At 59.7% G+C, this 27,994-nt stretch overlaps 4 protein-coding genes and 1 long non-coding RNA gene across 6 annotated transcripts; 2 read left to right on the top strand and 3 right to left on the bottom strand.

Moving 5' to 3' along the window:
• The first annotated feature begins 61 nt into the window (after positions 1-61).
• Positions 62-9,022, top strand: PAIP2 (poly(A) binding protein interacting protein 2). Its single transcript, XM_065644065.1, has 4 exons — positions 62-187; positions 4,192-4,351; positions 6,506-6,685; positions 7,936-9,022. The coding sequence occupies exons 2-4, from the start codon at positions 4,214-4,216 to the stop codon at positions 7,999-8,001; spliced, it is 384 nt and encodes a 127-aa protein (XP_065500137.1). The 5' UTR covers positions 62-187; positions 4,192-4,213; the 3' UTR covers positions 8,002-9,022.
• Positions 9,023-11,604: 2,582 nt separating this feature from the next.
• SLC23A1 (solute carrier family 23 member 1) lies at positions 11,605-15,993 on the bottom strand. Its single transcript, XM_065644100.1, has 15 exons — positions 15,958-15,993; positions 15,410-15,472; positions 15,127-15,228; positions 14,877-15,034; positions 14,709-14,797; positions 14,562-14,629; positions 14,309-14,490; positions 14,088-14,208; positions 13,824-13,980; positions 12,967-13,114; positions 12,766-12,871; positions 12,565-12,694; positions 12,240-12,383; positions 12,011-12,106; positions 11,605-11,852 (listed from the first exon to the last, which is right to left on the bottom strand). Exons 1-15 carry the CDS (start codon positions 15,991-15,993, stop codon positions 11,605-11,607), a joined length of 1,848 nt encoding a protein of 615 aa, XP_065500172.1.
• A 452-nt stretch (positions 15,994-16,445) lies between these two features.
• MZB1 (marginal zone B and B1 cell specific protein) lies at positions 16,446-17,471 on the bottom strand. Its single transcript, XM_065644358.1, has 4 exons — positions 17,280-17,471; positions 16,906-17,012; positions 16,727-16,831; positions 16,446-16,623 (listed from the first exon to the last, which is right to left on the bottom strand). Exons 1-4 carry the CDS (start codon positions 17,469-17,471, stop codon positions 16,446-16,448), a joined length of 582 nt encoding a protein of 193 aa, XP_065500430.1.
• Positions 17,472-18,779: 1,308 nt separating this feature from the next.
• PROB1 (proline rich basic protein 1) lies at positions 18,780-24,253 on the bottom strand. The gene has a single exon (XM_065644224.1). It carries the CDS (start codon positions 23,557-23,559, stop codon positions 19,183-19,185), a length of 4,377 nt encoding a protein of 1,458 aa, XP_065500296.1. The 5' UTR covers positions 23,560-24,253; the 3' UTR covers positions 18,780-19,182.
• A 520-nt stretch (positions 24,254-24,773) lies between these two features.
• Positions 24,774-26,229, top strand: LOC135994041 (uncharacterized). 2 transcript variants are annotated; one of them, XR_010606949.1, is made up of 3 exons: positions 24,774-25,123; positions 25,275-25,484; positions 26,135-26,229. It is a non-coding gene; the product is annotated as an uncharacterized LOC135994041 (long non-coding RNA). The 2 variants fall into 2 exon arrangements; XR_010606950.1 differs by having other exon boundaries at positions 24,775-25,123; positions 25,275-25,399.
• Positions 26,230-27,994: the final 1,765 nt, after the last annotated feature.

Below are 27,994 nucleotides of genomic sequence, written 5' to 3'. Positions count from 1 at the left end.
GGGGAGAGGGGGGCGGTGTCTATGAGGTCACGCAGGTAGCGGAAGTGACTTCATGTCCGGCGGGCTGCGGCGCTGGGAGGGGAGCGGGGCGGCGGGCGCGGAGCGGAGCCGGGAGCGAGCGGCCGAGCAGGCGGCGGAGCAGCGCGGAGCCGGCGTGCGCACCCGCGGCCCTTCCCTCTGCGCGCAGGTGAGCTGAGGCGGGGCGGGGGGGGGGCGCGCAGCCCCGGGCCGGCGCTCCCGCCGCGGGCCGGGAGGGGGAGAGGGCAGGAGGAGCCGCCCCCCGCCCTGAGGCGGCGCCGGGCGGTTCCCCCCGCGCGGGGCGGCGGGGCCTGCGCGGCGGGGCCTGCCCCGCGTTATTGTCTGAGGCTCCATCCGGGTCCTGTGGGGGGGGGGGTGAGGGGCGCTCCGGCGGCGCGGGGGCTGCCGGGACGGGCCCGCCGCGGGGGCGGCTCCTGTGGGCGAACAAAGCGGCGGGGAGCGCTGCGCCCGCCCCGCGGCCCGCGGAGCTGCAGCCCGGGCCCCGCCGCCGCCCGGGCCCGCCGCCGCCCGCTCCTCCCCGCCAGCGAGGGGGTGTCGTGGCGAGCAAACCCCCCCCAACCCGGGTTCGACACTCCCGGCCGCGCTCCCCACAACCCGCTCTTTTTAATTTTTTTTTTTTTTTTTTTTTTTTTTAAGCCTTGCTGGCGCGCTGCTAAATTAAGTAAACTCCAGTGCAACGCTTTGAAATGTTTCTATCAGTATTGGCGCCCTGAGTTTGATTAAGAAATCTTATTTATTATACGGAGCATAGTCGGTTTACTTGATAGCCGCCACTTGCTAATCTAATTAGATAAGAAACTGCCAGCGCTCCTGAGTAATCGCTAATAAACAAGTAACGCCGTCTTCCGCAGGAGTTCGAGGGTCTGCATTAAACCAGCTTTGCTCAAACTTCAGCTGCTCCTAAAATCCCACTGCGCTGCTTTTGACTGCTTAAAGCAAATATTTGAATTTATTTTTCCTGTATTTTTGTGTTAGCGAGGGCGAGGACCTGGGTTTTGCCACATGGAATTAGGCCCCTTGACCTTATCTTCCGGGCAGTAAGTAGGAGGCAGTGGATAATCTTCTTTCTGGACTGAGGTTTAAGTGCAAAATCTTCAATCCCAAAGCTTTGAATTTTGATGATGGTCGGTCTAGGGCTCCTTGTTGCTGTAAACGCAGCAAAATGTGGAGAAATGGGTAAATTAACGGACCTTAATGGTGTTTCGGAGTAACGAGCTCCACGCTTCATATAGAAAACACTGAGTTAACTGAAACTCCTGTTGTCTCAGGATTTTTAATTTCCGACTTAATTCCTAAGATAAAAATCATATTTTTTTAGCATCTTTCCTTATGTACTTACACTGTTCTTCCTGCATCACCCCCTGCCAAAATCCTGGAACAATTTGGGACTGGATCTCCGATCACACCGCTATGACAGAATTCTCTCTATTTTCTCTTCCTTAGTGCTACTAATGTTGTATTTCCTGTTCTCCTCTAAGGAGCTTTGAGATCCTCTGCTTTCCACCTACTCCCAGATGGCAAATGGATTATTTTTATTCGCGTTGGTAGTGTAGCCTGCTGCTGTGCCTTGTTTTTCCGCAGCAGCCGGCTTAGCTGGTGGCTTTTTGCAAGACTGAAGCGGTGTTTGGCTCTTCTCAGGATCGCTCATGACTGAAAAGCCTGGATCTAATACCGGCGAAACGAGATTAATCTCGTCCTCGCAGATGAGCACGGAAAGCCAACCGGTTTGTATCTCAAAACGGTGAAACGGAAAGTGCTCCGTGCAGTAGATTTTATGACGAGTTGCAGAAAATCAAATTACAAGTGAGTAAGGGACTGGCCTGGGGCTTCCTGGCTGTTTGTGCAGGAGAAGTTTTTTGTTGACACGTTTTCCTGTGGGAAAACATGAGCAGACTTAGCGCTTCATCAGATAAAGTCCAGATACTCAGGTTGAGCCTCGGATCTTTCTTGGACATGATTAACCGCACCGTCCTTGGGCAGGGACGGAGAAAGTTGTTTCAGCCCAAACGTGAAACCCCGAACTTCTCTTCCTGAAGCAAACAACTTGTGTTCTGCAACACGATTCCACATATTAACCTTTCAGGCTTTTAGAAAAAACAAATAGGGGGGTTTAGTTCTTATTTTTCCCTTTATGGACTTGTCTGGGTGCAGTTTTCTTCAGACAGAAGTTGCCTGGAATTTGGCCTGAGTACCTGATGCTGCTGGTGCCGAGTTATTCACCTGTAATGTTGTTGGGTGCAAAAACCCCAGTGGAATATTAATACCAATATTTACTCCACACAAAAGGGGTGAAAACACCATTGTTGTTTGGTTTTGGTTTTTTTGTGGGTTTTTTGTTGTGTGGTTTTTTTTTTTTTTTAAAAAAAAGCCTTTTTAGAGACTGAGGTCTCTTATTTCTTTTAGTCTCTCCTGTTTCTTAGCTTGTGAACAGCTGAAGCTGCTGAAAGCAATTTCAATCCTGAATCGGGGTGTTAAATGCCACGTCTTTTCCTGTTGTGTGTTAAATGCTGCCAGTAATCCTTTGTAAGTTTGTTTTGAAAGCACATCAAAAAGGACCTGTTTTCTCCTGCTAGAATACCCGGGTTCTGCTCTCATTATTTGTATTTCCTAGGGAGCTAAAGTGGCTTCCGTGCTTGGGTTCGCCTTTGATTTAAAAACCTTGAATAGCGCAGACCAGGCAAGTTACTTTTTCTTTGTGCTTTTCTTAATTGATCGTGTGGATGTGATGAGCCTTTGACCTGGTATTAGCAAGAATATATTTTGAACCCAAACTTGCATTAATTCCATAAATAACAGGAACAACTGAAATATAAAGAGAAAATATGAGCTGCTATGTGATAAGCCCTTGTACTCTAATAACAATGGGGGCTGAATTTTGATACCCTCTTCTCCAAATAAGTCATTGTTTGATGACAAGGAGCTAAAGTGTTGATTTGAGAACGAAATAAAATATTTTCACGTGCTGCTGCATTGTTTCATTGCAAGTTTTTAGCACTAGAAAAATATTCAAGTTTGTTTCGACCTCTTTGCCTCGCATGCTTTATATACTATTAAAAAAAAAGCAACACTGCCAGTATTAGTATCTAAAAACACTCGGCTTTTCCAGTGTTGATGTTTGTACTTAAGCGTGGTGTAGGACGAACAGCAGCGTTGTGTCATTTACTTCACAGCACAAATAAGATTTTCAGTTAGAACCTGGGCTTGGGGCTCTGAACTCAGGGTTCCAGCTTCACACCAGCTTAGGGAAAAGCTGCGGTACCATTCTTATGGCAAAGACTCAGCCTAAATGTAGGTTTTGCCCTGCTTTTGGCTGTGGTTGGGTGGAACAGGACGCGCTCCCCGGCTGTACCTGCGTTCCTAGAGTGCAGGAAGGTGCGATGTCAGATTTGGGATGCGCAGAAACGCTGCACACGCTCCAGTCGTGACTCAGCCCGTGTTCGTCAATGGGGCGAGAGGAAAGTGGTTCTGGTGTTGTCTTTACCCGAAGCTTCTCAATCAGTGGCTGTTGCTAACGAGGTGGCTGTAAGGGCTGTGGTGCCAGCTTGGCTCTGCGAGGAGTCACTGCGTAAGGGTTTCTGGCAAGGTTTCCCAGCAGGACATGGCCGTGCAAGTTGGTTCGTATGATCACAAAGAACATCCCGGAGCTGTATTTGGGTACAATAAAAGTCACACCAAAGTTTCTCCTACAACGAGTGTCCTTGGAAGTTCCCCCGAAGTGTTGCCTGCCTCCTGATACAGCACAGACACAGGGGAGTTTGTTGAAACTCAGCTGGGAGCTTTAAAAGTATTTTGGAAAACAAATTTTCTTTTTGCTTCTTGAACGTTGCCTTAAATATTTTCCACCTGGCAAGTACAAATTCCTTCTGGTTTTTTGTTAGTTTGCGGTTTTGTTTGCTTTTTTTCCTGTTGCTTTTCATTGGTCTGGTGCTTGGCATTCGGTGAGGTTTAATTTGGGAAATGAATTCGTCACTTGAATCAGCGTACAATGGAAACGGCGTTTGATGTTCTTGTCGCGATCAGCAGAGCTCTGCTCTAGTCACTTCGAGCCTTCCTGGAGCCTTTAGGCGCAGCCTTCCCTTGGGCTGGGCTTATGCCAAAGCAGGGCGATCAGCAAACCTGCACAGCTTTAATTACTGCATTTCTTAATTGCAGACTTCGAATCAAAGGCGCAACCATGAAAGACCCAAGTCGCAGCAGCACTAGCCCGAGCATCATCAGTGAAGACGTGATCATCAATGGTCACTCTCACGAAGACGACAATCCCTTTGCGGAGTACATGTGGATGGAAAACGAAGAGGAATTTAACCGGCAGGCAAGTGATTTCCCTCAATAAATATCTTGGGATGCGCTTTACCATTTTCTAGCTGAAGGGAGAGGTGCTGTGGCTTAGCAGCTGGGTACGAGACTGGGCGTCCTTTACAGACAGGGTTTTTAGATAGGCTTGCTAGAATCGTGGTCAATAAATGCCTGTTTTTGTAACTCTTCTAGAAAATATGGGATGTGTGGCTTGTTCTAATGCATCCATTAATTCTTTGCTTATGTGAGAGGAAGGAAAAACCATAACTGACAGACTTTACGTGGCACTTTGGAAGGGACAGGCCTTGCTGGGCTGCGGGTTTGACACGTGCAGATGTGCCGGTTCTGAGCTGAACACGTCCCAGTGCGTACCTGTCCCCTCAGCATCACTCGACATAGCTGTTGAGTGATAATTCTGTTCGTTGCTTAATCCTTTGGTGTCTCACAGCTGGCCTTGGTTGGGAGCTGTAACTTCATCTTCCACCTTGCGTCTGGCCCCAGTTTTCTCTCCCACGGAGGCTGGAACAGCCTCTGCCCACCGCCCCTTTCTTAATCAAAACTTGGTCTTTGTACTCAAGTAGCTGCTTTCTCAGTGTGACTGCGCTGGCTTGAGCTGCTGAAACGGGATGTGTCTGCTGCTCGCTCTTTGTGCTGCCAGCGGGGCGCAAAGCTCATCTGAAATTCAGGTTGCTCGGGAAATCCGAATTCTCGTCTACACGTGCCAGGATGGTCTCAGCGTCGTTTCCTGTTTGGTGGGTTTTTCCTCCCAGGGCCTGCGCTATGCTTAGCAGCCGGGATGTGTCGTTCTTGGGGAAGGAGCTGAGAGTTGTGCTGTGAATAAACTGTTCTTCAGGTCTGGACTGTTTTCGGAGCAGAGGGAAGGTGGGAGCATGGCGGGAGAACGGTCATGGTCAGGCAGGCGAACACCACGTGGCAGCCTGCGCGAGTTAAACTCAGGCTGGAAAACACAGGCAATACTAATGTCAAGACATTTGGGGAACTAAATGTTATTTTGTACTTGAAGAGCTGCCGTTGGAGGCACCTGGAGGTGCACAACCACATACCAAAAAGCCAGGAACGGGGCAAGCCCTGCTGCAATACAAGCTCGTGGCTGCGTGCCCATGGCTCTGCAGGACGGAGCCAGCGCTCCCGGGAGGGACTGCTTAGGGCCACTCTCCTCGCTGGAGTGTTTTACTGGGGAAATCACTGAGCGGGTGTTCATGCGGGATTTGGATGGTCTGGGCAGTGGATCACGGCCTGTGGTGGTGAGTCCCTGTTCCCAAAGCCGCGTGTCTTGAGCACCAAGTGAGCTGGTAGGCCCCAGGACCTGGATTTCACAGCAATCCTGCACTCTGGGGTTAGCTTGTTTTGATTTGGTGTTTGTGGTGTGTACCTGAATTTCCACTTCAGGACCAAATTGATTTCAGAGCAAAGGATAGATAGGAAAACTTGTTTGAGCTTCCATTGGGTGGACTTTTAAATCTGTCCGCTCCCTATTTTTCCGCTCCCTCGTGTCTGGCAAGTCATTCACGCCGGCTTCGATTTCCTTGCTCTCCACTCTTCAGCGCTGCGATGCAGTACATGGAAAACCCTCCAAAGCTTGTTTACTGAACAACCGAGCAAAACTTTCCTTTAAGCTTTGCAATGCTTGTCAGTTCTGCATCGCTCGATTTGTCCTGTTTATAGTACGGCAGGTCCAAATTCTTAACAACCGCTAAGATCACATGGAGTTCCTCAGGAGAATGATGCTGGTGAGTGCAGGGACGCTCCTTGTTCCAGGTGACAGGCACTGGTGGTTGTTTTTCCCAAGAATCTTGCAGGACGTTTTCCCGGGGAGTGTTCCTGCCCACGGGTGTTGTCCTTGTTTCCCTTCCTCATACTTGCAGCAAGTTCAGTCCAGACTAGTTGGTACAACTGAGATTTTCATTTGGAACAAAGATTTTCCTCCTTGAGCTCCTGGGTGGTTCACCTGCCATTCCCTTTTAAGTGCAGCCGAAATTCCTGGGCCAAAGCACTTTTCTACCTTTAAAAAACTGAAAGCTGCTTGCTTGTTCTCCTGCAAGTCCTGTTGCATAGTGAGAAAGAAGGTCAGCCAGGTACACAAACTTTGGAAGGAAGACACAAGCTCTTGTTAAGTTTGTTGATGAAGTTTGTTGATCTCGTTGCGTAGATCGAAGAGGAGTTGTGGGAAGAAGAGTTTATCGAGCGCTGCTTCCAGGAGATGCTGGAAGAAGAGGAGGAGCATGAATGGTTTATTCCAGCGCGTGATCTCCCGCAAACGATGGATCAAATCCAGGACCAGTTCAATGACCTTGTTATCAGTGACAGCTCATCACTGGAGGATCTGGTGGTAAATTCAGTTTCTCATCATATTTCTAAAACTTGACATGTCTCTTTGTCTGAGGCTGATTTTTTTGTTGTTGATAATGGCAAGAGAAAATCCTTCACATGTGGGCTGGAGACTCAAACCACGCCTGGCGCTGGTGCGAATGTGAGATGGTTGGGTCAGGGATGTTTCCTTGAGCGATATGACCTATTCCGTGGTTTTCTTCAGAACCACATGGTGCCTTTCTTAGCTCGTGGCATAAATCTAAGAGATTTTGGGTACGCATAGCATGTTACGAAACAAAGGCAGCGAGTGGAGCGCGCTGACCCCGTGAAGTGCCGCGCAGTGACAGGACCACAAAAGTTTAATTCGGCACCTGTCAACACTCCTGTGTTGGGTGGGCATGGGCTGTGTTCTCAGGTCTGGTTTGCATCGTGTGAACCGCGGCAGATCTCTTCCTAGAAATCCTAAGGGGAAAGCGGCTAAACTGTGATTATTCCCCTCTTTCTTGCTGTATACGCTTAGTCCAGAGCTTAACTAAAAGGAAAGGGCAGTTTGTGAGTGTTTTCTCTGACAAAATACGAAGTTACTGGTACGTAGTACAAAACCCACACCGTCACGTTGCACGACTGCTGTGAAATTCAAACGCAAACCCCTACTTTTCTGAGCTTAAGCAGCTGCAGGCAGCAGTTTTAGGCTAAACTAAGAACACAAAAGCCTAATCCTCCATTTCTTGATGATAAAGAGCTCGTTTTGGAGGTGCTGGCTGCCCACCTGTCACTGCAGGACACGGTGGAGCAGTTTGTGAAGTGAGAAGACAGGGTAGTCCTGGCATAGAAATTCAAAAAATCAATTCAGCACTCATATACGTTAAATTCCAAGGAGTGGCCTCAGTTCCTGGAACAAGTCTCCTCTTGCTTAAATAAGCAAGAGCTGAAAACCTCATGGCACGTTTTGACAGCTCAGCTTCAGAAACAGCTCTTTCAGCACGAAGCGAAGTCGTTGTGTTTGAGGCATGCCTGTGGTTTTCTTGTTTCGTATTCCCTGAGCCCTTATCTGACTGAAATGTCCAGGAAAGATGGATAATTCAGGTACTAGCACAGAGGAGTGGGCTTTTCTAGTGATTATAGAGACCTTTGGGACATGCAAAACCCCTGCTACGTACCTGACTGTTACTCTAAATCGCTAAAGTGTTCCACCTCCAATTGTATTCAGCTGCAAAATGGACCACGGCAAAAATGATTCAACTGGCCTTCTGTTTTTCCCTCCCTCAGGTCAAGAGTAATCTGAATCCAAACGCAAAGGAGTTTGTTCCTGGGGTGAAGTACTTAAATATTTGAGTAGACTGGGCCCTCTCTTGGTGGATGTAGCACAATTTCCACACTGTGAAGCCAGTATTAGAAGATTTAATTGTAAAAGCTCTCTCTTCTTGTCACTGTGTTACACTTATGCATTGCCAAAGTTTTGTTAGTCTTGCATGCTCAATAAAAGTGCTGAGACTGTTATTAAGTAAAAACCTGTCAAAAGTGTAATGGATCCATCCTTGGGCCTGGCTCTGCGGAGGCGGCAGTGAGGTAAGAAGCACCAGTCAAGTTGAGACTAAAGTACCACGTTCATCAAACCTTCTGCAGACTCTGTCTTTTCAAATAGGACTCGGGATTTGCTGAGGATGGTCTGTTTTTACCTAAAGATGTGTTAACTGGTGCTAGTTGCACCCTGATAATGCCTTAACTTAAAAATGAAAGCGAGGATATCTGATTGTTATGCAAATTAGCTAACTTTCCTTTGAAATATTGTTACTAATGTTAATTTTTCCCCTTAAAAAACTTCCGTGCTCCTTTGAAGCAGCACAAGCTTTAACAGCGATTTTACAGACCTGTACAGAGTCGTAGATCTCAGCTACTGAACTAACACCCGAGCGACGGGAAGGAAGAAATTCCCTGTCCTTTGCCGTACGGTATCATGTTAGAAACTTTTCACTTCCCAATTACGTTAAAGGAGATGTGAGTTTCATCACAATTTCTTCCAAGAACCCAGTTCCATACCTAGCACTGCCTATGGAACTTTTAGCGTACAACTTTATTAGAGCTGGATTTAACTGAGAAAACCCTAGCATTAGTGATTTGAGTGGTGCTTTTCCCTTGCTTTGTTTAATCATCACTACACAATAGTCTACAGCACGATGACTTTTTTTTTTTCCCCTTTTAATAAAGCTAGAACAGTTTTGGCTTCTTAAACTTCATATTCGGGTAGGTTAAGCTGCCATACGTGTTCAGTGTGAATAGTGTTTAAGTTGAAAATATTGTAAAAAAATTATATTTTTTCAAAAATATTTAAAAAAATAAATAATAGTAGAACTGATGTGGTGGCTGTCTCGTGAATGCGCATCTCGCGTGGCGACGCTCGGCAGAGGGAAGGGGCGACGTGATGGGCACGGTGCCCGTCACGCTGTTTTGTCACCCTCACCCCAGATGCTCCGCTGAGGTTGGACTCGGCTCTTTTCATTCTTCTCCTCTCGCTTTGTGCGTTTATTTGGGCACGTTTTAATCCCGGCGGTCCTGGTTCTCAGCGGATGGCGCTATATAGAGCGGGTGGCTTCATAGCTTTGTTGGGCCTCGCTGTTAATCTTGTTCTTGTTGTTTTTAAGCTCTGGGTAAAGCAAACGGGAGCACTTCAGAAATGACGCAGTGCTGCAGAACGGGAAGAGCCAGACGAGGCCTTGGCGCAGGTGTTGGCCCGTGGTATGACCTCGTTTGGCTCACTCCAGGTGGGAGAACCCTCGGGGGATTCATTTGGGCCAACTTGTTTTACTGCTACTCTGCAAAATGCTAATTGCAATTATCTCGGGCTCCTTCCTGAGCGCTACCTTCCCCCTTTCTAACCTGAGATCTGCCCTTCCTGGGAGCAGCAAAACTATCCTGGTGTTTCCACTGGCTTGGAAATAGTTTAGGCTCAAGCATCTGGAGAGTAAAGGTCAGGAAATAATGTACTGCTGTGCCCCGGCTTATTTTTAGCTGGGGTTGGGGTTCCACCAGAGAGCCCCAGCACAGCTGCAGCCTGGGTGTGATGAGCCCAGGGCCTTTGGCCACCAAACGCTGGGGCTGGGATCCAGCTGCTTGTGACACGGCCTGGCCGGGTTTGGGGGTCTCAGCTTCTGGGTTTTTTTTCCCTGCCGTATCCCGGCCAACTGAACAACACGGGGGTTTATTGATGGCGTGAACTTCCCTGTGGTGTCTGTGGGGAAGGGGCTGGAGCACAAGTGTGATGGGAGCGGCTGAGGGAGCTGGGGGTTCAGCTGGAGAACAGGAGCTGAGGGGAGACCTTCTGATCTCTGAACTGCCTGAAAGGAGCTTGGAGCCAGGGGGGGTCGGGCTCTGCTCCCCAGGAACAAGCGCCAGGACCAGAGGAAACGGCCTCAAGTTGTGCCAGGGGAGGTTGAGGTTGGATCTGGGGAACAATTTCTTCCCCAAAGGGCTGTGGGGCATTGGAACAGGCTGCCCAGGGCAGTGGTGGAGCCACCATCCCTGGAGGGGCTGGACAGAAGGAGATGAGGTTCTCAGGACATGGGGCAGTGCCAGGGGTGGGTTATGGTTGGACTCAATGATCCTGAGGGGCTTTTCCAACCAAAATGATTCTATTATTCTATCTCCCTCGCAGTCCTGGCCCTGCTGGGTTTGGGGTCGGTGACTCCAGTGGTGTTGGTGACACAGCGGTGCTGGCGCTTTGGCTGTTGCTGGCACAGCTGTGGGTCTTGCTCTGGCCCCGGTGAGTGAGCTGGGGGTGGACAAGAAGCCAGGAGGGGACACAAGTGACCTAAAGGGTGTTGCACACCGTGTGAGGGGCAACGGGCACAGACTGAGACACAGGAGGGTCCATCAGAACATGAGGAGAAATGTCTTTGCTGGGAGGTGCCAGAGCCTGGCCCAGGCTGCCCAGAGCGGGTGTGGAGTCTCCTGTTCTGAGACATTCAAACCCACCTGGACTGACCAGTGTGATCTGCTCTGGTGACCCTGCGTGAGCAGGCGTTGGACTGGGGGATCTGCAGAGGTCCTGCAACCCAAACCAGGCCGGGGTTCTGTGATTCTGTGCCAGCAACAAAACTGGGACAGCAGAAGAAGAGAAGGGGCTGATCCCTTGCAGAGCGTGGCTGGGCACCGCTGTGCGTGTGGGAGGCAGCGAGTGGTCGCGTTTGCATCACTTGGTGGTTTTGGGGGGTTATTTTTTTCTCCATTTTCTCAACTGTCTTTGTCTTGACCCGTGGGTTGTCTCGCTCGTCCTGTGAGTCCGTGGCTGTGCCACTGTGCCAGTGCGGACAGACTGACAGGGCCATGCAGTGCTGGCTTCAGCTTCAGGTTTTACTGCTAAGCCCACGCCCAGAACTGGGCTTGACCGTTGTCAGCGAGGCCATCGGCCTTGCAGCACAGAAGGGACGAGGGAGTGGTGCAGGACGCGGCAAAAACACTGGTACAGCAGGTGGGCTTGAATTTTTAATTTTTGTTTAAATTTGTGATCTTAAAATAGGCGTCCTAATGCTGGTCTGGATTCTGTGCCCTGCACAGAGCCCGCTTGGGCTGCCGGGTCACCCTGCCCAAGCCAAGGGCACGATGTGGGAATTTGCGGGCCCGGCAGGGAGTTTGTGTTTCCGAGGGCTCTGGCTGGCTCCGGTCGTGGCTAACGAGCTTCAGCAAGTGGCTAACGAGCTTCAGCAAGTGCCGAATGAGTCTCAAGCAGCTACAGCTTGAGGTGGAGCAATGGCACAGGGAGTGATGGTCCTCGGGAGCCGGGGATGTCCCCAAGAGGCAGCTCTGGGTCTCCCCAGCCGTGTGTCGGAGCTGCGCACCAGCAGCCTTGCCTTGGGACTCGGTGGGTGCTCCCGAACCCCGACAGCCCCGCGGGAGCTCGGCTCGGCCTTTGAGGCGCCGGGGCACGAGCCCTCCCCTCGCTCAGACCTTGGTGCACGCGGAGACCCCGTCTGCCGTGTCCTGCGCATCCGCGACCGCCGCGCCGCTGCCCCTCGCCCGGGCCTTAAACCCGGTGAACACGGGGCAGATGGGCACGTGCCGCAGCCACCGGCTCCTCCGCACCGCGCTCATCCCCACCGGGAAGTCGTAGCTCCTCAGGCTGGCTCTGGCTGCGCTGTCTGCGTGCGCGCCCGCCTTCCACTGCACCAGCCCTCGCTCCTCCTGCGTCCCTGCGGCAGCCGGCACCACGTCGGCACAGACCCCGGCCCCCCGGTATGCCCGGTGTCAGCCCCCCTCGCCCTGCCATCCCCTCCTTCAGCTCTCAACCAAAATGAATCTGCCCCCAACGCGCCCTGATTCCTCCCCTGGCTCCGCGTGCTTTAATTACCCGGGATGGTGTTGTCCAGGATGAAGGCGATGGTTCCCCCGACGAACATCTCCGTCGTTAGCAGCACCGTCAGTATCTGGTCCAGCTCGGGGACACCTGTGAGAGCGCGGGGACTGAGCCAGGCTACGATAAGCTGGATTTGTTTAATTAATCATTGCTTACCCAGGGTGGGCAAGAGCCCGTGAGACCTGAACACCCAAAATCGGGGCCTTTCATGGCGGGTGGGCACCTGTGTTAATGGCCTTGGGGTGCGAATCCAGGTAGTTTGGCAGCGTCAGCCCGAAAAACATGGCGAAACCCAGCACGAAGAGGTTGCGGGAGGAGTTCATGTCCACAAACTGCAGGTTGGAGAGGCCGACGGCCGTGATCATGCCTGCAGCGGAGACGGCGGCTGCGGCGCGGGCCGGGCTGCCCGGCGGCAGCGAGCGGCGTTCAAGCCCGACCCAACCCCTCCAAGCCTGTCTTGCATCCCTGGGGCCCCGAATCGCTGGGGATACGGCCCAGGGCTGATGCTGCCAGTGCTCCGGGTTTGGGGGCAGCTGTGGCTGCGTTACCGAACAAGGTGCAGAACATCCCGCCGAGGATGGGGTCGGGCAGGGAGGCGAACAGCGCTGTGAACTTGCCGATGGTGCCCAAGACGAGCATGATGCCGGCCCCATATTGTATCACCCTCCTGCTCCCCACCTGCACCAAGACAGCAGTGGGTGGTGGCACCCAGACCCCCACCCGAGGGGGACCCCTCGCCACCCCCGTACCTTGGTGATGCCCAGGACGCCGATGTTGGGGCTGGAGGACGTGGAGCCGTTGCCGGTTCCCAGCAGCCCCGCGATGATGCAGGAGATGCCTTCTGTGAAAATGCCCCTGGGGAACAGCGCGACTGGGCTGGTCCCCATGGCTGCGGCGTCCCTGCCCGCTGCCCGGGGTGCCACCGCAGCGGCAGGGACCACCGGCACTACCTGTTGATGGCGTGCACGGGGGGAGCGGGGGCTCCTGCCAGCCGGGCACAGGAGTAGTAGTCCCCGATGGACTCGATGATGCCTGCCAGCGTGGCGCTGAACATGCCCAGCACGGCTGCCGAGGTCACTGTGGGCAGACCCCACTGACCTGCCCGGGGGCAGAGCGGGGTGTCAGGGTGGGGGCACCCAGACCCGGACCCCCTGGTGCTGCCCAGTGCCACTTTGGGGCCCCTCTGGGTGCTCCCCAGCCCTGGTGATCATAGAATCATAGAATCATTTTGGTTGGAAAAGCCCCTCAGGATCATCAAGTCCAACCATAACCCACCCCTGGCACTGCCCCATGTCCTGGGAACCTCATGTCCGTCTGTCCAACCCCTCCAGGGATGGTGACTCCAGCACTGCCCTGGGCAGCCTGTTCCAATGCCCCACAGCCCTTGGGGGAAGAAATTGTTCCCCAGATCCAACCTCAGCCTCCCCTGGCGCAACTCGAGGCCGTTTCCTCTGGTGCTGGCGCTTGTTCCTGGGGAGCAGAGCCCGACCCCCCCTGGCTCCAAGCTCCTTTCAGGCAGGTCAGAGATCAGAAGGTCTCCCCTCAGCTTCTGTTCTCCAGCTGAACCCCCAGCTCCCTCAGCCGCTCCCATCACCCTTGTGCTCCAGCCCCTCACCAGCTCTGTTCCCTTCTCTCAACTCGCTCCAGCACCTCAAGGCCTTTCTTGGCGTGAGGGGCCCAGAACTGCCCCCAGGATTCGAGGTTTGGCCTCCCCAGTGCCCAGCACATGCCGCACCAGGTCCCCACACCCCCCAGGACATGATGGTTCTGGGGAGACCTGCGCGCTGTGGGGCTGCCCAGCACTCACAGGGGTAGGGGACCCGAAACCAGGGGGCCACGGACAGGATCTCCCCCCGGGCATCCGTCCGGGCCTTGTAGCCGTACGCGTCGGGCTGGCTGGGGAAGACCCCAGTGCGTGTCAGCACGTAGCAGAGCAGCCACACCACCATGATGGCCAGGATGATCTGCGGGGGCAGAGATGCATCCCCCATCGCTTGCAAACCCATGCATGGAAAAAGGGGGGATTTTTGGGGCTCCCCCCAGGACCCGGCAGCTCTCGGCCGGTCCGTACTGGGAACAGCTTGAAGATCTGGACGCGGAGCAGGACGAAGCCGCGGCCGCGCCGGTAGCCGGGCAGGCGGATGGTGATGTGCCGCAGGTACTGGGCAAACAGCACGATCAGGAAGATGGTCCTGGGGGTGGGGAGAGAAATGAGGTCCCTTGTGCCCCCGGCGTGCTCCTGGCTCCAGTGGGGCCAGCCCTGTCCCCTCGTTCCCCACCCCTGTGCCGTACAACGCGGCGATGCCCCAGTGGGAGCCAGCCCGCTCGCCCGCCGCCTGGAAGACTGAGAGTCCGATGAGGGACACGGTGGGGGTGACAGTCAGCGGCCCAATGTAGCTGAGCAGCGCCCCGGGGAGCCCCAGCAGCCCGATGGCCACCTCCACCAGGCTGGACACCACGATGGCCCCCTGGATCTGCAGGGAAAGAGGGGGGTCGGCATCCCGCTCGGGATTTTGGGGTCCCCGGGGGTGGCGGCGGGGGGTACCTCTCGCATGCGGGGCTGCCACACATGGGAGGTGTTGAGCGGCAGGGTCCAGTTGCCGTAGATCTGCTCTGGGGATGGAGGGCGGTGAGATGGTCCCCGGGATGGGGAGGACCCGCTGGACGCCTCCGACAACCCCCCTGCCCTCACCTTCCGGGGGGCATCGCCACTTCTCCAGCGCCAGGATGGACTTGGCGGGGACGAGGAAGGCCAGCGCGCTGGCCTGGAACAGGGGCAGCCTGGGGGGGACAGGAGGGGGACGCCTGCGCCCGCGGCCTGGGGACGGGCAGGGGGTCCCCGCCGGGGCCGCGGCCCTACCTGATGCCCACGGTGGTCTGGATGAGGGTGGTGATGCCGACGCAGGTGAAGATGGTGCCGATGAGGTAGCTGACGGTGAGCTGGTCCTTGCCCACGCACAGGCTCTCGGCCAGCAGGAAGGGGACGGCGATGGTGCCGCTGAAGCAGGTCAGGTAGTGCTGGGGGGCACGGGGGGCTCAGCGGGGCTGAGGTGCCGTGGGGACGGGGGGCTGGGGCTCTGCCGATGGGGGGATCCCCTTCCAGGCCGTACCTGGAAGCCGAGCAGGATGCAGAGGTACCAGGGGGGCACGTCCTCGATCCGGTACAGCATGTCCACCTCCGGCCGGGGGGGCCCCGTGCCTGCCCCCGGGTCCTGGTGTGCGGGGGGCACAGCTCAGCCCCAGGGACGGGGGGGACACTGTCCCTACAGGTGGCACCATTTGTCCCCCGGGACCCCTCGTGCCCTCAGGGATGGGGTCCCAGGTGCTGCTGTCCGTCTGCTGCTGTGTTAGGGGGTTTGGGGTCCGCACTGTGCGGGGTGTCCCGGTACTCACCCTGCCCGCCGCGGGCAGCTCCTTCCCGGGGGGGTGTGGGGGGGCAAGGGCCGGGTTCCCGTTCTGGCGGCGGGGCGGGAGCCAGGTCAGTGTTGTCCCGCGTGTCCCATGGGAACGGGGACGGGCTCTGTCCCGGGGACACAAGTGCCACCGGGCCATGGCTCAGCACACGCGGCCGGTCACCTCCCCCAGCACCGGCTCTGCCCCCCGAGAGGGGTCTGGTGCCAAAACCCACTGTCCCTGTGCGATGGTTTGTCCCCAGGGGGTTGGAGGGGGGTCCCCAGCAGCCCTGGGGTAGCTGGAGCACCCCGCAGGTGCCAGCAGGGGTGGCACAGCCCGTCCCAGCCGCAGCGTCCCAGCCTGTCCCCATGCCCCTGGGCTTCACCGCAGTCCCCTGGCTCACCCCATCCTTTGCCAGCCTCAGCTGCCCATCGTGTCCCCGAGCTGGACCCCATCGGGGTCGGTCCCCCCTGTCAGCCCCTTCCCTCCCCGCTGCCCCAGGATGCGGCCAAGGAGGGGACAGGGATGGGGACACAGGCTGCGTTCACCTGTGGCTGAGCCAGGTCTCCCGAGCGGGTCCCCATCCTCCGGCGATGTGGCCCTGGCGGGGATGTCACCGCACGGGAGGTTTTATGGCTGTGGGAAGGACTTTAGTCACCACCCGGGCCGGGGCGCGGGGAGGCGGGCGGGACGGCGGCCATTGGCTGCGGGTTGTGAAACCAGGAGAGCAACCGTGGGTACGGATCAGCTATTAACCGCTTTAATTAGGGCTGGCACCGCCACGGGGCCGGGGCGCTCCCGCCATGAGCATCGTGCGGTAAAACATTAGAGCCGGCGGGTTACAGAGTAATTCCTGTCCCACGGGGGGCCGGCGGCACCCGCTGCCATTGGCATCATCCCCGGCACCGAGGGACTGTCGTGTCGGCGGCGACAGGCGATGCCAGGAGCGCGTCCCCCTCCCGCGCGTGTCGGCTCTCCCTGGGGACGAAGTCAGCTCCGAAGGTCGCCGGGGCATTAAGCATTAACCGCGCCGGGGCTACAGCTCGTTCTGCAGCGCCTTGGGGGGGGCCGGTCCCCCGGCCTTGCCGCGGGCACAGGCCCCCTTGTCCCCATGGCACAGCAGCTCCCGCAGCGCGGCCGGGCCCCGCCGGTGCGCCCCGTAGATCTGCGCCTCCCCCCGCTCGCCCACGTAGCCGTGGCACATCTTGGACAGCCTGTGAGGAGCCACGCGTGGGTCATCATGCCACGTTCCCTCTGCCACAGCGGCGAGGGGACAGTGCCTGTCACCCCCCCGTTGCCAACCGCCCCCCGACTTACCTGCCCGGCCAGGGTCCCCCCGTCACCATCACGCTCATGGGCTCCTGTCGAGGCAGCCCCGGCCCCGCCAGCCGCTTCTCCCCGTCCAGCTCCTGCACCCCATAACTGCGGGGAGAGGCAGGGGTTGGGGACACCACGGTCCCTGGGGACACCCTGGTCCCCGAGGACGCCCCGCTCACCTCTCCCAGCCCTGCGAGCAGCTCCTCTCCAGCACCTCCGTGTAGTCGGACTCGCTCAGTGCCTTCCTGCCCCCCTTCCCCTCCGCCCTGCGCAGCTGCTCCTCGATCTGGGGTGAAAAAGGGCAGAAACGGGCCACTGAGGGTGTCTGCGTCCCCAGGACGCTGCTCCCGAGGCGGCACAGGGTCTGCACTCCCTTCCTTGCAGCTGAAGCGCTCTTGCACGGCGTGGTGAGGCCATGAGTAGCTGCAAGGGTTCACCAGCCCCAAAGGGCTTTTTTGTGGTGCCCCAGGGGATCCGGCAGCATCTCGCAGGCTGGAGCATCCCCGGAGGGCTCTCACCCCCGGTTTTGGGGTGCCGTGTTCCCAGTCCCCACCTGGAAGGCGATGGCGTGGCAGGCGTCACAGCGCAGAGCTTCGGGCATGTGGGGCGAGAGCCGCTCCTCGGGGCTGAGCTGGGGCGCGGGGATGGAGCGGGATGGGGCGCCGGGGGGGTCCCCGCACATCTCCTCGGCCCCCGTCCCCGCCAGCAGGCCCAGGGCCAGCCACGCCGCCAGCGCCGGCTGCATCCTGCCGCGATGCCGAAAGCGCCGGGGCGGCGGCGTGGGGCAGCTATAAACCCGCAGGCGGTGATGCGCGGTGATGCACCTGCATCCGGCTGATGCCACCACGGCCATCCCCGGGGCGTCGCGGCGGGGGGTCGCCTGTCCTCAGCCGACTGTCCCCTCTCTGGGAGGTTTTTGGTGTAATTCAGCCCTGTAACGTGTGACCCCTCTTCCTCCACCCAAATCCTTGCTGGGATGGTGTGGACACTCCTGGGGGTTTGGGGCTCAGGCCTGGGATTTGGAGCTCAGGGCTGGGGTTTGGGGTTCAGGGCTGGGGTTTGGGGTTCAAAGGCTGGGTTTGGGGTTCAGGGCTGGAGTCTGGGGTTCAGGGCTGGGGGCTCAGGACTAAGGTTTGAGGTTCAGGGCTGGGGATCTGGGCTGGAGTTTGGGGTTCAGGGCTGGGGTTTGGGGTTCAGGACTGGTGTTTGGGGTTCAAAGGCTGGGTTTGGGGTTCGGGGCTGGAGTTTGGGGTTCAAGGGCTGGGGTTTGGGGTTCAGGGCTGGGGTTTGGGGTTCAGGACTGGTGTTCAGGGCTGGGGTTTGGGGTTCAAAGGCTGGGTTTGGGGTTCAGGGCTGGAGTTTGGGGTTCAAGGGCTGGAGTTTGGGGTTCAGGGCTGGAGTCTGGGGTTCAGGGCTGGGGGCTCAGGACTAAGGTTTGAGGTTCAGGGCTGGGGATCTGGGCTGGGGTTTGGGGTTCAGGGCTGGGGTTTGAGGTTCAGGGCTGGGGATCTGGGCTGGAGTTTGGGGTTCAGGGCTGGAGTCTGGGGTTCAGGGCTGGGGGCTCAGGACTAAGGTTTGAGGTTCAGGGCTGGGGATCTGGGCTGGAGTTTGGGGTTCAAGGGCTGGGGTTTGGGGTTCAGGGCTGGAGTTTGGGGTTCAAGGGCTGGGGTTTGGGGTTCAGGACTGGTGTTCAGGGCTGGGGTTTGGGGTTCAGGGCTGGAGTTTGGGGTTCAAGGGCTGGGGTTTGGGGTTCAAGGGCTGGGGTTTGGGGTTCAGGACTGGGATTTGGGGGTCAGAGTTGGGGATCTAGGCTGGGATTTAGGGTTCAGGACTGGTGTTCAGGGCAGGGGTTTGGGGCTCAGGACTGGGGTTCAGAGATCACTGTTGACTGCAGAGTCCCCTCCTGCCCCTGGGGACCAGGGAGTCACCCCTCGAGCGCTCCAGGACAGACAGACGGACAGACCACAGGATCCGAGTGCCTCAGCTCCCTGACAGGGCCACGGGAGCCCCTCACACTCCCCTTTACAGACGATACAAACACGAGATGGATCTGTAGGATTTAATGCTCTTCTCAGCATTTTTATTACTATTTTAGGGAGACTGTGCCACAGCCGCGGCTGGGGGGGCTGGCGGTGACCGGGCCACCGTCCCCCTCTGCCGACCAGCCCAGGTCACCTCGGCACAGGACAGGGAAAGGGGGGCCATGCGAAGGGGTCCCTTTGCTGACCGGGGCCCATGACTTCAAGCCCTTCTGGAGCTGCCATATACTCACACTGGAAAATACCCTTTTTCTCCCCATTTCCATGAGGAGCCGGTGAGGTCCAGCCGGTGCCCATTACCCCTCGGCACTTCGCCCGCTCCGCCGCGGGCAGGGGGTCTGCGGTGCTGACTTTGGGGTTCGAGCCCGGCTGCTCGGGAAGGGACACGCCAGGCGGGTCTGTCCCCACCGAGGATTGTCACATCGGGAGCAGGGGTCCCTTCTCGGGGCTGGTGGGGGGCTGGCCGGGGCCGGGGCTGGCCCGCATCCCCGTGGGGATGTAGTACAGGCCCTCCAGGTACCCGCAGTCGGGACCCCCAGCAGTGGGTGGCCCCTCACTCTTGGGAGCGGGGCTGAAGGTCCCCGAGAAGCTGGGGTTTTCGGCAGCTGGCAGCTCGGCGTGCACCGGGGAGGGGGCAGCAGGCGGCGGGGGTGCCGGGAGCCCTGGGAAGCCGCTGTAGGGCACATAGGGTGGAGCGTAGACCCCTGGGGCCATGACCATGGGGTTGAAAGGAGCCTGGTAGAGCCCGGCGTGCGATGCCGCCGGTGGGATGAGCACCTCCAGGTACTGCCCCGTCTCAGGGTCGTAAAGTGTTTTCAGCTGGGGCTGCCGCGGCGGCTCCATGTAGTAGCATTTCCCGCTGTCGGGATCAACGAGCATCCTCCGGTGCGTGGGCAGGTGGGGGGCGAAGGGCTTGGTGGGGCTCTGCGTGCTCTTACTGCTCGGTGAGGGGCCATCGGTTCTCCTTGGGAGATGGGGGGCGTCCTCGGGGCAAGGCTGGGGCTGGGCTGGGGGCAGCGGCACCGGGCGCTCTGCAGCCACCGGGCCCTCGGGGAGCCGGGGCAGGGGGGCATCGGGGCCCTGTTTGCTCCAGGGTGCTTCCCCACCAGGCGGGGTCCCTAGTGGAGCGCCGGATGGGTTGGGGACCAAAGAGGAGCCAAAGGATGAGCTGGCCATGTTGGAGATCGATGGGTGCCCAAGGGATGCAGGGACTGGGTTGGTGATCAAGGGGGATCCAAAGGATGAGCTGGCTGGGTTGGGGAGCAAGGGGAAGCCAAGTGATGAATTGGTCAGATTAGGGGCTGAGGGGGTCCCAAAGGATGCACTGGGTGGATTGGGGACCAGTGGGGGCCCAAAGGATGCACTGGATGGATTGGGGACCAATGGGGGCCCAAAGGATGCACTGGATTGATTAGGGACCAAGGGGGTCCCAAAGGACGCATTGGCTGAGTTAGGGACCAGAGGGGACCCAAAGGATGCACCACACAGATTGGGGACCAAGGGAGTCCCAAAGGATGCGCCGGCTGGGTAGGGGATCAGGGGAGTCCCAAAAGACTTGTTGATAGGGTTGGAGACCAAGGGAGTTCCAAATGATGTGCTGGCCAGGCTGGAGGCTGATGGGCAGCCTGAAGAGGAGTTGGTCGTGTTAGAGACTGAGGGGGTCCCAAAGGATGCGCTCATTGGCTTGGGGACCGAGGGGGCCCCAAAGGATGTGCTGGCTCGGTTGGGGACCATGGGGGTCCCAAAAGACACGCTGGTTGGGTGGGGGACTGAGGGGGTTCCAAAGGACGTACTCGCTCGGCTGGGGACCATGGGGGTCCCAAAAGATGTGCTGGTTGGGTGGGGGACTGAGGGGGTTCCAAAGGACGTACTCGCTCGGTTGGGGACCATGGGGGTCCCAAAAGACGTGCTGGCTGGGTGGGGGATTGTAGGGGTCCCAAAGGACACACTGGCTGGGTTGGGGACTGCGGGGGTACCGAAGGACACACTAGCTGGGTTGGGGACCGCGGGCAGCTTTGGCATGGGAGAGGATTTGGGGGCTCTCACAGGAATTGCTAAGTAGTTGGAGTTCTCCGCGGGGAGGTATGGCTCGGTGTCCGCCGGCCACTTCGGTGAATGCTCCCAGGCCTCCCTGCGCTCCGGCAGCTGCCCGGAGGGACCTTCATCACCGTCCCCAGCTCGAAACGGGGCGGTGGGGGGGCTGGTGCTGCCGGCAGAGCCGCTGCTCCCTGCCGACACCTGCTCGCTCGTGGGTGGCTTCGGCGCGCTGCTCCCCGCCGGTGTCCGAGGCTGCGGGCGCACGTTGCTGCTGGCCGGGGGGGCGGCTCGGGGGTCGCCGCCGTCACTGCTGCCGTGCCGCTGCACCGCCGAGCCAGGCCCCTCAGTGGCACGGAGCACCTCGGTGCCGCCACGGCCACGTCCGTCCTTTCCCTCCGTGGGGCTCAGCGGTGGGAGCAGGACGGTCTTCTCAGTCCGCAGCACCGCGCTGCTCTGCGCCGGGGAGGCCTCGCCGGCCGCCGGGGACCGCCGGCCCACCAGCACGTGGAGGTGGGTCTCCACGTGCGGGACCCCCTCGGCCAGCGGCGCCCGCGGCGGCACCCTGAGCTCGCTCCGCTCCCGGCGCGGGGGCGACGCCACGGGGCCCTCCGTGGTGGCCGGAGCCCTCCGCGTGGCCTGGACCCTCGTGATGTGGACGGGGGAGCCCTGCTGGGGCGCGGGTTGGCTGCTGGCGAGCTGCACGGGACCCTCGGCGTGTGCCGGGGCCACCTCTTGGCCGGTGGCCGCCTGCGTGTCCCTGTCCCCTGGCTCCGGCGCCGTCTCCTGCCGGCGGACTGAGGTGCAGTGGATGACGAGCGGGGCGGCTGGCGGCGGCTCCCCGCTGCTCACCGGTGCCGTGGTGCCGGGGGATGCGCCGGCGGCCCCGAAGCAGAGGCTGTAGCTGCTCTTCACCAGCTTGCGCACGTCCCGCGGCTGGGGGACGCGCGCCTTCCCCTTCTCTTCCGTCTTGGGGGGCACGGCCGGCGGGGACCCCCGTGCCGGGGTGCCGGGGCTGTGGGGCCGGCGGGGCACGGCCGGTGGCTTCTCCTCGCGCTGGCCCTGCGGCACCAGCCTCACGTCCTGCGCCCGGGAGGTGAAGAGGCGGCGGGGCGGCGCGGCGGGGCTGTCGGGCTCCACGGGGAGGGTTTGGGGGTGGCCAGGGCGGATGGCTCGCTGCCGCAGGCTGGGCCACGGCTTCGGCGCCCTCTCGAGTCGGGGGGCAATGTCCAGCGCCTTCCCCGCATCGGGGTGTGCTTCGAACAAGGCGCGTGCCCGCCGGTAACGGATCCGCTCTGACGCCGGTTCCTCAGCGACACCGGGCAGCCGGTGACCCTCCAGCACCTCCTGGTACTTCATCCTCTCGTTGAGTTCGTTGAAGGTCTTCTTCAGCTTGCAGACGCTCTCCCTCGTTGCCTCGCTCAGCACCACCCCCTTGGTGGGACGGGCGGTGGCGGCGTCCCCCACGGCCACCGGCATCCCGCCGCCACGCAGGTCCTCGGCGGAGAAGCTGCAGTCCGAGCGGGACAGCGAGCTGGACTTGCCCTCCAGGCCGTCGCCCAGCGGGTCGGTGCCGGCGGAGGACGGCCCCGAGGAGGTCGAGCTGCCCCGCAGCCCCTTCTGCTCCATCTTGATCCTCTGCTCGTACTGCATCTTCTTGGCGAGGACGTTTTTCACCAGGGACGAGGCCGCCCTGGTCTTGCTGGCATCGCTGTCCAGGGAGGCCGTCTTCATGAACTGCTTGTAGTTGAGCCTGAAGTCCTCTCCGGCGGCCCTGCCCTTGCTGGGGGGCTCCTTCCTGGCGGGGGGCAGGGGCTGGGGGGCCGGACCATCACCCCAGGGGCCAAAAGCCGTCTCCTTCCTCTCCTTCCTCTTCAGCAGGATCTGGCGCTTGGGGACCGTCCTCTTCTTGCCGTGGCCCTTCCTGGCCTCCCCGCTCTCCAGCTCCACATCCACACACTCGAACTGCTCTTTCCCCAGCAAGCCCAGCAGCTCCCCGTCCACGCCGGTGGGGAAGGGCCAGCCCACCCGGCCATGGAGGGCGGTCACCGCGCCCCGGGACTCGCCGCTGGCCGCCGGCCACCGCCGCGGCCGCCCGCCGTCCTCCGACAGCGAGTTGGAGAGGCTGGAGGAGGTGTGGGAGCTGCACATGTCGAGGTGGGCGCCGGGGAGACCCGAGAGGCTGCGGAAAGCCCTGGCCGTCAGCGCCCGCACCTCGCCGTCCAGCTCGTCCGAATCGCTGGGCGTCCCGCCGAGCATCCCCCCGGGGTTCCGCGGCCGAGCCGGCTCCCCGGCCGTGCTGGTGGCAGGCTGCCGGTCCCCGCCGAGGGCACCCATCCTGCTCCCCGGCGCCGGGCTATTCTTAGCCGCGCTGGACAGCTGAGCCGGCCGCGGGCGGGCGAGGGGGCCGGGCGGTGGGGGGACAGCAGGGGCCCCCGCCGGAGCCCAGCGCCCCGGAGCAGCCCCCTCGGCACGGCCGCCCCGCCGCCCCGCGTCCCGGGGCGGCGTCCCCTCCTCATCCAGAAACTCCAGGCAGTCCTTGAAGGTCTCGGTCCCCTCCGAGCACAGGGCGGAGTGGTAGGAGGAGACGGAGGAGCCCGACATACTCTTGGCGAGGTCGTCGCGGGGGAGGCCGGGGAGGTGGCCCTCCTCCTCCGACGTGGACCGCTGGCCGTCCCCACCGCCGCGGAGACCCTCGCCATCGGTGCTGGGCAGCTCGGCATGGGGCAGCAGCACGGAGTCCCTCTTCCCACGGGGCATCGTGGCAGGGATGACCCCAGGGGGTGCCAGCCGGTGCGGGGGGACCCTCCTTGTGCCGGGGACGCTCTGTCAGGGACGCCGGCTCGACCTTCTGGTTCCCTCGCCGTGAGGGCGGCTGGACCCGGCGGCGGGACGGGGCAGCCCCTCGATCACATGGGCCTCAGCCAGCGCCAGCCCGGGGGAGGCGATGCCAAGTGCGTTGCAGAGATGCCGCTGCTGCCCCCGGCTTCAGGGGGCTGCTGGGGGCTGCCAGCCCCGTCCCCCACCCCTCACGCCGTGCTGCGGCTCCCCACATCCACAGGAGAGGCCCAGGGTGTCCCCGTGCCCCAGGGGGGTACCCGGGCCGTCCCCCCAGCACAGCGCGGGGCACGGCGGGGCCCTGGGATGCTGCTCCGTCCCCACCGCGGCTCCTCTCCCGGCGGCTCTGCCCGCCGTGCCGCAGGGACAGCGCGTCCCCGTCCCAGGGGCTGCCCTACAACCCACCCGCCCCAAGCAGCAGCTCCCCCAAAACTAATCGCGAGCAGCCAGGAAGCAAAACCCAAGGACTGGAAACCAAACTGGGCACCGAGCACCTCTGGGACTCACAAGAGCCGAATGATGGATGGCTACTATTTGCCTTTTTCGGGGGGACCCAAAGCAAGCAGATGGGGCACCCGGCATGGCACCAGGGTCCATGCAGCCTGCCGGCCCCAACTGCGGCTGGCGGAGCTCGGCCCCAGCTCTCGGGGGGATTTTTGCAGTGAAGCAGCAGTAGCAGGTGCTCCCCGGCACTGCCAGCCCCGCAGCAACCCGATGCCCGAGTCAAGTGGGTTCATGCAGAGGCTAAATTTAAACCTTGGCAAGGAAAAGGAGGAGAGGAAAGCTCCCCTGATCGCCAGCCTGCTGCTTAACCCTTCGCTGCTGAGCAGGGCTGTGCTTGCCGGTGGCACTTGTGGCCATGGGGAGCAGAGGGGACCTGCCTTGGGTACAGTGGTCTCGTGCAAGAAGGCGTGTGTGGGATTTCAGATCCCTAACTCGCTGCAGCCTGGCTTTGCAGGAGCCGGTGGGATGGGCTGTCGGTGGAGGAGCTCCCCGTGCTGCCTGGGCTGCTCGCAGCACCCCGAAACCTTGCCGCTGCCTGGGTGCTGCAGCCACCCTATGGTCCCCAGGCGAGGGGACGCAGCTCTCAGCCTGGCGCTCCCGGAGTGTCCCCAAGCCCAGGACGGCAGCCCGGCCGGCGCCTCCTGAGTCACCGCTGGCTCTGTCCCCAGCGCAGCCGGACGCGCAGCGCGGGGGACGCGCGGACCCCCAGCGGGGGGGATGCAGCTCCCCGGGGCTGAGCTGCCCCCTCGGCCCCCGGCTCATCCAGACCCCAGAGAAATGCTGCGTCACTCCCCCCGTCGCACTGACGGTCACATCCAGTGTCCCAGAGCTGGTGGAAAAGGGATGTTGGTCCAGCCCGGGGTCACCGCTGTCCTGCTGAGCCCCCCGGGGTGCACGGGGGGCACCGCGCTGAGCGAGGAGCGAGGGCGGAGACGGCACCAGGGGAACACGGGCTGCGGGAGCTGGTGATGCTCTGGATAAGGTAAAATAACCAGCTCACTGAGCTCTCCCCGGACGCAGAGGGAAAGGTCCTTGCGCTGCTGCCCACACGTCCTGCTGCCCCAGCAGCGGGTACGAGGCTGATTGAGAGCAGCGACTTGTCTAATTGCTTTAAGCCTTTGCCTCTTTCCCAGCACACAGCACAGCTCTGCTGCTGCTGCACCCTTCTCTCCGACACCGAGTCCTGCCCAAACCGAAACAGTGTCAACAGCTGCCACAAGCGGGTGACAACACCGGAGGCTGCCAGGGTGGTTGGAAGGTACCGCCGCACACCCGGCCGTTCATCCGCTTCCCGGCCCCCGCGCTGGGGACACGGGACGGCCCCGCACGCTCCACAGCGCCGGGTATGGACCAGCCAGCGTGGCTCGATTCTTCCAGCACCCCCGAGGCTGCCGGGAGCAGCCTGAACGGGTGTGTGGTGGGAGCACAGAGGGAACAGCCCGGGCGGTCCCGTCCCACCGCGGCTGCCGGTGACACACCGGGCAACAGCCGCGCTCCTGTTCTGCATCTCCTGCTCCGCGGGGACATCCCCCCTCCTCGGCATGGAGCGGGATTTCTACACAGGAAAGAGAGGGGAGGGCATGGCGGAGATCCCCGGGTGCTCCTGCCAACCAAAATACGACCATACGATGCTGATCAATATCTCAGGGTGGGTGTCAGAGGATGGAGCAGACTCTGTTCAGTGGTGCCCAACGCCAGGGTGAGGGGCAACGGGCACAGACTGAAACACAGGAGGGTCCATCGGAACACGAGGAGAAACTTCTTTGCTGGGAGGTGCCAGAGCCTGGCCCAGGCTGCCCAGAGCGGGTGTGGAGTCTCCTGCTCTGAGACATTCAAACCCACCTGGCCCGACCTGTGCGATCTGCTCTGGTGATCCTGCGTTAGCAGGGGTTGGACTGGGGGATCTGCAGAGGTCCTGCAACCCAGCCAGCCTGGGATGATTCTATGATGATTCTGTGACTTCGGGTTAAGAGGCTGTAAACCTGTCTTCCAGGTGCAGAGGGAACAGCCTGTGAGGCACAAGCACGTTACAGAAGAACGGGTGGACCCAGGCTAAGCCGGACTTGCTAATTAAATACTGATTTATGTTTAAACCAGCACGATACTGCCTGTAGACTTAACGCTGCATTTGCTTATTAACTTTTGTGCCAGCACCTCTGACCTGGGGCCGGCACCAGGAGGGAGCGATGGCTGCGGGTGCTGCCGGGGGCAGGAGGAGCCTCTCCCAGCCCCAGCGGCTTTCGCAGCTCCAGAGGAGCTGGAAACACCAGCCCAGCTTGGCAGAGGCTTTTGAAACCGCTTCTGGGGCTCAGAGCGGAACTGTTTCCCCGAGAACCCCATCTCCGTCTGTCCAACCCCTCCAGGGCTGGTGACTCCAGCACTGCCCTGGGCAGCCTGTTCCAATGCCCCACAGCCCTTGGGGGAAGAAATTACCCGAAATTTCCAACCTCAGCCTCCATTTATCATGAGAACATCCAAGGATGTGGCTCTGAGCAACCTGGTCTGGTTGCAGACGTCCCTGATCTGCTGGGGATGTCCCTGGTCTGGTTGGATGTCCCTGGTCTGGCTGGATGTCCCTGGTCTGGCTGGATGTCCCTGATCCATTGAACACGTCCCTGACCTGCTGGGGATGTCCCTGCCCATGACCAGATGCTGTGTGAAGGTCCCTCCCAACCCAAACCCTTCCATGATCACAGAATCACCATTTTGGTTGGAAAAGCCCCTCAGGATCATTGAGTCCAACCATAACCCACCCCTGGCACTGCCCCGTGTCCTGAGAACCTCATGTCCGTCTGTCCAACCCCTCCAGGGATGGTGACTCCAGCACTGCCCTGGGCAGCCTGTTCCAATGCCCCACAGCCCTTGGGGGAAGAAATTGTTCCCCAGATCCAACCTCAACCTCCCCTGGCGCAACTTGAGGCCGTTTCCTCTGGTCCTGGCGCTTGTTCCTGGGGAGCAGAGCCCGACCCCCCCGGCTCCCAGCTCCTTTCGGGGGTTGCAGTGATAAGCTCCCCCTGACCTCGTGTCACCCCAGCGCTGCCATGTGCTGATCACCCCGCGCCGGGGGCGTGGCCTGCTCAGGCCCCGCCCCCAGGGTGCGCGGGGCGTGGCCTGCGCAGGCCACGCCCCCCGCCGTGAGGCCTCCAGGCCGCAGCGCCCGCCGCCATCTCCGGCAGCCCCGCGGCAAATGGCGGCCGGCACCGGGCCCGTCTCCTAGCAACGCGCGCGGCCGCTCCCCGCCCCGCCCCGCTGTCTTAAAGGGGCCGCGGCCGGGAATCCCGCAGGGTCTGCCCCGCAGCCACGGAAATGTCAAGTCTTCATTAAATTAACTAACTAACTAACTACGCCTTTGCAAGCCCTTGCTATTCTCGGGGAGCCAAGGGAACCCGGCCTGCTCAGAAAACACCCTTTTCTCCCTTCAGAGGCTCAAGAAATAATTAGAATTCAAGTGCATTTTAGCAAGTAACCTTTGGTTAATGGCAGCAACGCATTTAAAGAGCCACAGGAACGAGATACCATCTTTCTCCCCTTTTTTTCCCCTTATTGAGCAGGATGCCAGTGCTTTATAAAAAGAAATAACTGATGCTTAGCACTGAAGGCATTTTGGTGCCAAAAAGTGCACCACTTTAATTTGTTCCTAATATATTCTGCAAACTGTTTAATATATAAAAAGCAACCTTAAAATAATTTCGCTTTTTATACACGCTCATATGATGTGCTCAAAACCGGGAAATACCGGAATGAAGGCTGCCTGTCGTCCTCTGAGCCCCCTTATTGATCCAGAAAGATAAACCCAAATGTTTTTCCCCCACGTGTCACTACAACCCCCTCTCCACACCATTTTTCCCGGTGC

This window comes from Caloenas nicobarica, chromosome 13 (assembly GCF_036013445.1).
Source record: "Caloenas nicobarica isolate bCalNic1 chromosome 13, bCalNic1.hap1, whole genome shotgun sequence".
Taxonomy (NCBI): Eukaryota; Metazoa; Chordata; class Aves; order Columbiformes; family Columbidae; genus Caloenas; species Caloenas nicobarica.
The sequence above is the reverse complement of the archived record's forward strand: the minus strand, read 5'-3'. Positions and strand labels throughout refer to the sequence as shown.